Consider the following 10,048-nt stretch of genomic DNA (forward strand, 5'->3'; position numbering starts at 1 on the left):
TAGGACGGACCCAGCGAACACAGGAAGTGTCTGGTCCCTCTGCTATCTGTCACCCTGGAACCCGGGGACACTGACTGACTCTTCACACATGACAGCTTGGAACAGGGATGTGTGTGTGCAGTGTGTGTGCTCTCTGTGTGTGTGTGTGTGTGTGTGTGTGTGTGTGTGTGTGTGTGTGTGTGTGTGTGTGTGTGTGTGTGTGTGTGTGTGTGTGTGTGTGTGTGTGTGTGTGTAAAGGGAATTATAGGTTCCTATGGGAGGAACTTCCCAGACACACCGTTCAACATAGATAGGAGAATTACAGTAAGTCACATCACCCCAAGAGACTAACACGCACACGCACACACGCACACGCACACGCACACGCACACGCACACGCACACACACACACACACACACACACACACACACACACACGCATTAAATGGTCTTGACATTGTTTGCTACAGACAATCTATCTATCATTTATCATTTTCAAACACAAATGCAATTGTGCATCGGTCTGTCAGCATTAGATGCATGGCTTTCTGTTATAGCTGTGAGGGAACTCGTAAAGATTTAGTTTCAGATTTTTGGTATGGTGTTAGGTATGGGCATAAGGTTTTCAAAAGCCATCGCAAACGAGTTGGGCTCGCCCACTAGTGGTCTGTTTGCAATAACTCCAATATTAGATAGGTATAGGTATGGTTGAAACCCCAAATAATTGATAGAAACGATTTCTCTATGGATTCTGTTAATATTGGGCATGCTAAAAAGCATACTAAAAATCTAGGAAAATCTAACTTGTGGAAAGGCATAATTTTCAAGATGGTGTCCGCGATGGCTGCCGGGAGCTGCCGGGAGGGAATATGTAAAAAATCATACACATTTTGCACTTGGTAACTAGTTTTACATTTTTGGTGTTAGGTATGGGCATAAGGTTTTCAAAAACCATTGCAAACGAGTTGGGCAGAAAATATTTGTCAAAGTGGGAGGGAATATGCCAAAAATCATTTGGCAATAAATAATTAACTGATGATAATTTTATTGATTAAGTCACATTCCTTGAGCCCTAAAACCTAGGTTTAGACACAAAAAAAACTTTTCTAAAAATATATTTTCTATCAATTATTTGGGGTGTCAACCACTGACCTATCTAATATTGGAATTATTGCAAACCGACCACTAGGAGGTGAGCCCAACTAGTTTGCAACGGCTTTTGAAAACCTTATGCCCATACCAAAAATCTAAAAATCTAAAACTAGCCATTTTAAGCTCCCGGCAGCCATCGCGGACGCCATCTTGAAAATTATGCCTTTCCACAAGTTAGATTTTCCTAGATTTTTAGTAGGCCTATGCTTTTTAGCATGCCCAATAGTAACAGAATCCATTGAAAAATCTTTTCTATCAATTATTTGGGGTACCTAATATTGGAGTTCTTGCAAACCGACCACTAGGGGGCGAGCCCAACTCGTTTGGGATGGTTTTTGAAAACCTTATGCCCATACCTGACACCGTACGAAAAATCAGAAACTTGTCACCAAGATCTTGATGATTTTTGACGAGTTCCCTCCCAGCTATACACTAAAGCCATGCATCAAGCCTATTGCTTCATGCGACAGTGTGTTTGTGTGCATGCTGGAGACCATATGTGTGCTTGAATGCATGGGTTCATGTGTGGCACATACTGTAATTCATATCATGCAAGATTACATCTACACCAGCATGTGTGTGTGTGTGTGTGTGTGTGTGTGTGTGTGTGTGTGTGTGTGTGTGTGTGTGTGTGTGTGCGTGTGCGTGTGCGTGTGTGCATGTGTGTTATTGTTGAGTGTGTGCGCATTTAAGAGCTTTTTTCATCATCTCCCTCCAAAACAAAACGAACCGGAGGGATTATAATTTCTGATTGCAAATCTGCGACGTTTTAATACATAAAGCTTTGGCTGCCTTGCTATAGGATGTCACAAGGGTTATCTGTTGTACAAACATGTATGTGATAACGTGGGATCAGTGCTTCCCAAACAGTATGCTAAGGCATTTTTGTAACAGCCACACATTATTAGCGCATTCCACGCCAGAGTTTAATATCATAATGTACTCACCAGTGCCAGCGATTTATTGTTGTTTTTTTGTTTTTTTCACGTCGCCACAGACCTCGCTAAATACCTTAAGATCGCGCGTTAAATTGTTTGTAGACACACAGGGTAGCTGTGTGAGTGGCCCAGAGAAGACCGTTTCAATCGCCGATCGTCCATTTTGAAGTAGTCGCGGTATATGTTAAACAGCGATCAGCGAGGAGAAAAAAAACTCAGAGATAATGGAGGATTAGGGAAAGATTTAGAGCGGAGGCGGGTGGGAACGAAAATCTCCGGATACGGATATTTCCGTTTCCGGGTGTGCTACAATGAAATGTGTCACTGCGAAGGAGGCCTACAATGAAATGTGAACCTGCGAGGAAAAATCTACGCGACTGGCACGCTGCGCAATTATTTAGGTTCACGTAGATCTACGCGATTGGCACGCAATGTGTTAATATACAACTATTTAAAAAAAAGTTATGAATAATCTTTTAATTTACTATATCAATACTTTGTGCACACTCATTTCCCAATATAGAGGCAAATTCTATACCTTAATTCTTTATTTATTTTAAAGGAGGAGTTCACCCAAAAAATGACTTATTTTCTATCAATTGCACACCCCATGAAGCCTTGAATTCATGGATTTGTTTTTGTTTTTGTTGCATTCCTAAGCCAATAATTTGATGACTGGGTGTATTTCCGGTAGGAGACACAAATAATCTACTTTGTGTCTCCTACCGGATACATTAGCCGGTAGGAGACAGGAATCAAATTATTAGCTTAGGAATGCGACAAAAACTTTTTAAAAATCATGAATTCAAGGCTTCATGTGGTGTGCAATTGATAGAAAATAAGTACTTTTTTGGGTGAACTACTCCTTTAAGTACTTTCAACTTGGGTCCCTAATTTGATCATTTCATTATAGGCAGAGAGTTGTGAGCTTTTAGCTGCTATTTTTGCTTTAGTAGGTAAAAAATCACACCCTGTGTGAAGTGGGCGGTGTCTTGCTAGCTAATCACAATACTGAATGGAGTCAACCAATCATGTACAAAAAATAAATACATTTATTGAAACACTCTTTATGATGGAAGAAACCATAACTTGAAAAAAACAAATTTTTGGTTTTTTTTCAAGTTATGGTTTCTTATATAGGGCTATGCACATGTGTCATGTGACACTGGCCAATCACAGTCCTGAATAGACTGTGATTGGCCAATCACGGTGCAGGGTTAGGCGGGGTAAATTTTTGTAAATTTTTGTACATTTTTGTACATTTTTGGCCAATGCACATTCCTGCATATTGTACAAATATCCAAACCTCACTTATAGGGGCGGTTTCACCGCCCAAAAATAAATGTTTACAGAGTGACTAGAGTGATAAAAATGTGTTATGAAGGCTATTTTACACTGATTTGAATACAGGTGTACCTTGAGATTTTGACTTTGCACAAGAAGTCAGGGATGTGAAAGACCACTGCAGTAGATACTGTCTTGTCTGCCCAACTAATAGAGCGTCGCAGTTCCCGCCCACTTCCTGTTTTTTTTGGTGCCGGAAGAAAAAACTCAATGCATTTTTCCATTGACATTTCCAAAAATATTTATATCTATTAATTTAAGCCTCGAATCAAGCCATCACGAGATGACATGAATCATGACCATAAAACGTTTTTTTTCTGTGATTTTTTTTTATTTTATATTTAATTATATGATATACTATATTTAATAAATACCCTTTGTTTTGCCGTTTTCAACAAAAAAAAAATCACAGAATCAAACGTTTATGGTCATGATTCATGTCATGTCATGATGGCTTGATTCGAGGCTTTAATTAATAGATATAAATATTTTTTGAAATGTCAATGGAAAAATGCATTGAGTTTTTTCTTCCGGCACCAAAAAAAACAGGAAGTGGGCGGGAACTGCGACGCTCTATAGAGCCAACCAATATGGGTTACAGCTGAGAGGTCAGGATGATACAGTGTCTTTGCTCAATGTCCCAGCTGAGACATGTGTAAGTGAGATGCGAATGAGTGTCAATACATGGATATACACGTGTACTTCATGCATGGTTTTTTTAATCACTAGATGCAACTCAAAATATATTTTAGTATTTGCCATATTAAAAACACTTCTTCAAACCAATTTTAAATGTCAATTTGACTGAGAGAGAGAGAGAGAGAGAGAGAGAGAGAGAGAGAGAGAGAGAGAGAGAGAGAGAGAGAGGACAGTAAAATACCAGAGAAACAGAGGAGAGAAAAGAGAGGTGGAGAACATTTTACACAGTAAAATCCTTGGTGTATATGTCTGTTTCATTTGCAGTAGAGCATGTGATTTGAGTTGGTATTTGAAGCAGCTCAGAATGTGGTTAGACCAATCTGGGCCAGTGTCAACATCACTGATTGACTGGTGCAGCTATACGGTTACATACAGTATTGTCCAATTTTGCCTATTGTGGAAACGGAGCTCAATTTTATGTAGAGAAAAAAGTAGACAGTACATTTAACGTGGTTGAATTCCATACCACTGCCTTAGTTGCTCATTTAAAAGGACACAGTTGAGGTCAATTCATTCTTTACATGACCAAGTGTCGAATGACGTGTCTTACGACGTTCCGAGTTTTGAACATTCCTAGTTTCTGCGACTCGCCAACTGAGTTTACAAAATGTAAACGAGAAAAAGTGCTGCTCGGAGCACAGGTCTCCGCCAGGTCAGGTAGGTTATTGTGGCCTCCTGGTGGCGCTATAATAGGCCAATCTGAATTTCTTCCTCGGCTTAGTGGGAATGTGCGTGCAAACTTTCACGGAAATCGCACGCTGCGTTCATGATTTGAGACATTTTGTTCAAAACGGAACAATCATGCAAACTTTGGAAGCCAACTTTAGCCAATTAGGATGGAATATGAAATATCGGACAGATCTTTCTTGATCACATGACTATAGAGATACTGTGTACCGATTTGCGTGATGTTTGGATAAAATCTGTAGGAGTAATACCAAAAAATGGGTTTTGCACAAATCGGCCTCCTGGTGGCGCTATAACAGGCCCATGTGAAAAATTTAGGGCAGAGGTTCTGAATTGGCATCCAGGGAGTGTGTGTGCACAGTTTCGCAGCGACCGGGGCAACGCTGCGGAGATTAGCTGTACACAGACAGAATGACGGACACCTTTGTCATGCCACGCGTCGTTCAAATTTTTTTGCGTGGCAAAGTATGACCTTCAGGCGTTCCCATTGTCAGGGTAACACATTGGTTTGGACAACGTACAGTGAACATTTCTTCTGCTCATTGTATCAGAGACTTAAGGGACACGTACCATCTGGTCCTTTGTCTTCAGTCGCTACTTTGTGATGGGAGCAGATCGTCACCCGTGTCGTTTTTGAGCCAACTCATTGTCATCATATTTTCAGCCAACAATTAGCGCACACACAAATGAGTGTTGCCATGACTACCAATGACACAATAATGAGAAGGATGTGCATGTGAGCTGACTGGAAGGCTCTCTCTCTCTCTCTCTCTCTCTCTCTCTCTCTCTCTCTCTCTCTCTCTCTCTCTCTCTCTCTCTCTCTCTCTCTCTCTCTCTCTCTCTCTCTCTCTCTCTTTACGACGTGGCTCTGAAGGAGGCAGACCCTCTAGAAATGTCTGTATGTCATGGCCAAATTCCTTGGTCTACTGCCAGTAGACCAAGGAAGTACCTCTGCATATTTTTTATGTTTTATATTCTTTTGAAATATTTAACTTTAATTTCATAATGGAGGTCAAAGGCAGTCAGTTCGGGCAGACAACTTGCCCAAATTTGGAGTCATACATACGTCATAGCATGAATGACATCATAGGACTGACCTATTCTGACCTGAGATAATATCGCTTACTGTCAAAAGCATGTTCATTTGCAAAACATTTGCAGCTTATATGAGTGATGTAGCTGCATGTAAAAGCTGTTTTAAATCTGTATTGCCTGTAGATGTTCATGTTGCAAACGCCAAGAAATGCCAGCTAATGAAAGTCAACAATAGACCAAACACATCGTCAACACCACAAACATTAAGGGGCCGCTAGACCTAGTGTTTGCCGGCTATGTATTCATTCTCGGCCCTCCTCACCAGCCTTCCTGAAATGAGGATTGACCATGGTCCACCAAGTATCTCCAGCCAACAGCAGAGTGGAGCACTTTCTAACACAAGCTGGGATGGGCGATGTCTTAAAAAGCATAGGAAGAGAGCTGATGATGAAGGATGCAGTGGCAAAAAAAGGAGACTGGTGACAGAGGCAGAATCCGGCCTTCTGGAGAACTCCATTGCGGCTATGTATTCATTCTCGGCCCGCACCACCCCTCCTGAAATGAGGATTGACCTTGGTCCATCAAGCCTCTCCAGCCAACAGCAGAGTGAAGCACTTTCTGACACAAGCTGGGAGAGGCGATGCCTTAGAAAGCATAGGAGGAGATCTGATGATGAAGGATGTGGTGCCAAAAAAAGGAGACTGATAGTAGAGGCAGAATCCGGCCTTCTGGAGAACTCTAGCTCTAGCATTTGTGATGACAGGCCTCCAGGAAGAAGCTGTCCTCCTCTGTCTGCACAACTGTCCAGCCCTGCACTTCCACAAACTTGCCAAGGGCCTCAGGACATTCCCTTGCCTGAGTCCTCCTCCCCTCTGACCCGTCCAGAGACGAAGGGCTCCTGCATGACGATAGAAGCAGCTCAGAGAAAACTTCGGGAGATTGGGAATATAATAACACGGGAGGACGAGGATGAAGACCTGGATGTGGAGCCAGCTCCCAGGCTGGTGATGTCAGACACCTTGAAGGAGAGGCTACAACGTGGGATCAGCGACATCCTCCCCCACACAGTGGCCCAGTCTGTGAGACATTCCTGCATGGAGTTGGTTGTTTGGAAGCCACCAGAGGAAACCTTGTCCCGGAGGATGAAAGACTCGCTGCTGCAGAGGAAGCGTAAACATCAGACGGCATGCCGGCAGACCCCCTGTCCCTCTCCATCCCCTCAGAGTTCCCCCAACCCCACAAACTCCTTGTCTGAACACATATACTCCCCTCTGTACAACCTTCCTGTGGCCAACAGCTCTGATGAGGTGGACATGGAACTTTAAATGTGCTTGGCTCCTTTAAAAGCCAGTACAGCAAAGCAGAAGAGACTGCAGATGTAGAGTGAAGGCATTAGGCTATACATGACAGTCTCTTATATTGGTCAGCTTTGCAAAATATTAAGGCTAAACAAATATTTTTTGCAAACATGTGCATTGTGCAGCACATCCTTTGCAATAATCACTTGATTGGTCTTCTGACTGTAAGCCCCAACAATCATACATAAGGTGCAATAATAGCAGGGACCACATTGCACAAAACTGCAGACCTTTTGAAATTGGTATTTTCTTTTCCCAAATTCCCATATTCTAATACAATTGTTAGGTGCACTAATACAGGCATGATAAATTATAATGCATTCATCATGTGCCTTCCAATTTAATGACGTAGCCTAAACTACACTGCACTTTTGACAATAGAATTATTCTACAAATAGTTTGCATACAGAGCAAACTGATTGACATAAACAAAAATACCACAATACTGCACACGCACTTTTTTACATGAATCCAGATGTTAAGTACCACATACCTTATGAGCAGCAGAATTATGAATGTAAGCACTTTCCTCCTGGCTTTCCTTGCAGCAAACAGAAATAATGACTTTGAGATTGAGAGGATGCCAGTCCACAAATAGTAAATAATAGTTTTAACTTTGAGAAATTGTGCTCCCCAGACGCAACTGTGATGAGGATACAATTCTAAGAGCAACTTCACAGAGTGAGAACATTCCATCCACTCTTTTAAGGAACTAAACCGGTTCCCGTTGACAGATTTGTCAAAGGAACCTCTCAGCGAGGTCTTGAACTCTTCCTTTCTTTTACTTGTTCTTTTTTCAGCCGATGTTGAAAGTCCACAATTTGTCTCGTGACTCGTTATGTTAAGTTTCCTCAACTGCACCATAGAAATACACCATGCACAAGTGTCAAACGTGCCTGGTGTCCAACACTGACGTATCATGCAAGGCCACATGTCATCACGTAGTCTAACAGTATTTTTTCCTACTCACTCTGTGTCTCAGAGGAGGGCTGTGGACACTTCGTTTCAAATCGTCCATGAAGGAGTGTGGCCTGGCAGACAGCGCAGTATGCGAGTGTGGCGAGCCTGAGTAGACTGCCGACCTCATAATCACCACCTGTCCTCTGTACAGACCTCCTTTAGAGGCTGGCCTCTTCCAAGTGGGACCAGAGACAAGAGCATGGCTTTGCGACACTGAGCTGGACATATGACGACGACACAACGAAAGAAGAAGATACTTCAGAAACTACCAGTGACATCATCGATGGGGAATCCAAGCCAATAGAAACTGCAGGCTTTCTATTCCTAGAAAGTTAGCATGCTGTAATGGGAGCCTCACGTTAATAAAACAAGACCAGGGGACCTGGTTCTGCCAGACCCAGAATAAGTACTTTATAAGATCAGAGCACTACGTCACAGCTAAGCCGGACTTCACATGACGTGTCAGCTTGTGTCTATGCCCATGTATGGACGAAAGGGGACAGACTTTTATGGCTGAGAGTAAAGGGAAAAGGGGGCATGCCCATGTATGGAGAAAACAGGTACAAAGCCTCATGTAGGCCGACCCCTTGGGTCTGGCAAATATTAATTTTGAAATCTTGTTTGAATAAAAAACCCTGCCTAATGATGATGTCACTGGTAGAACATGTGTACCATTTTATATGAGCATTAGTGAGGACCAAGTATATGAAGATAGGTTGAAAACGGGTGAAGTCGTCCTTTAAGTCAATTAGCTCTATTGTTAAACTTCAAGTCCTCCATAAAGAGCTGTCTGAAGCTGGGCCTAATTCTAACCATCAGAGTTAGTTGAGTTATAGCAGGCTGTATTTACAGTACTCCATATCGTTTATTTTTGCTATTGTGGCGGCCATTTTGTGGTGCCACAGATCGAAAGACCATTCACTTTTCCCATCGAGATTTCCGAAAATATTTATATTAATTATTTTAATCCTAAAACCAAGCCATCCAGGATCCTGGTGAATCAAGACCATAAAACATTTGATTCTGGGTCAAAGAATATTTGAAAAACGCAAAAAAAGGGTATTTATTATAGTATAATATAATTAAATATTACATTATTTTAGGCTAGTGAAAGTTACAGGAGTTCTTACTGTATGGTGTGTGATATGAAATGCGAGTTTACCAGTAATCCTTATATTCAAGGGCTTTTGAAGAGAAATGAGACAGACTCCAGTCACTTTCAAATTAGATCACTGCAGAGGGCAGGTGTGTGTGTGTGTGTGTGTCTGTGTCCAGCTGACCCTTGTTGACGCTCGTTAATGTTATATGCATCAAAGTCAAATAGGCCAACATCTAATCTAAGATTAGTGGGACCACCAGTGAGTCCCGGGACTCACTTTTTTGAAAACCTAACAACATCACTGTATTGTATTAGATTTATCAGATATGTATTAGATATTAGGTTGATATTATAGCTATTTTATTTCATTAGATATGTGATGTTGTTACCTGACAATTAGTTGATATATTGATATATATCGGTATCGGTTGATATCGGAATCGGAAATTAAGAACACTATCGGAATATCGTATATCGTCATCCCTAACAATACATTTATTATTTTTAAAGAAGCACCTACTAAAAGTCACCTTCAGACTGATCATTTTACATGTCTGTTTTTATTAGGACTAATAGAAGTGAACAAAAGAAAAGAGTCCGCACACCGTCTTAATGCTACCGGCAATTATATGAATAGAGCGGTCAATATAACAACGTTTCGGCCGGTGTGGCCTTTGTCAGGTATACTGAAAAGTGTGAGGAGACAGGTATAAAAAGACTAATAGAAGTGTTCATTTTCTGAAGTCTTGCTGCTGTTCATTTTATGAAAACCATTAAGATCAGTTCCTTGAAAAGTG

The 10,048-nt window shown here is 41.5% G+C and overlaps 1 protein-coding gene across 1 annotated transcript; it reads left to right on the forward strand.

Annotated features, from left to right (window-relative positions):
* Nucleotides 1-6,130: 6,130 nt before the first annotated feature.
* Nucleotides 6,131-7,159, forward strand: ccdc117 (coiled-coil domain containing 117; the record flags this gene model as incomplete). The annotated part of the gene is made up of 1 exon (XM_080442689.1): nt 6,131-7,159. The coding sequence occupies one exon, from the start codon at nt 6,131-6,133 to the stop codon at nt 7,157-7,159; it is 1,029 nt and encodes a 342-aa protein (XP_080298815.1).
* Nucleotides 7,160-10,048: the final 2,889 nt, after the last annotated feature.

The sequence above is a fragment of the Gymnoscopelus braueri genome (assembly GCF_963280865.1).
Source record: "Gymnoscopelus braueri genome assembly, chromosome: 11".
Classification (NCBI taxonomy): domain Eukaryota; kingdom Metazoa; phylum Chordata; class Actinopteri; order Myctophiformes; family Myctophidae; genus Gymnoscopelus; species Gymnoscopelus braueri.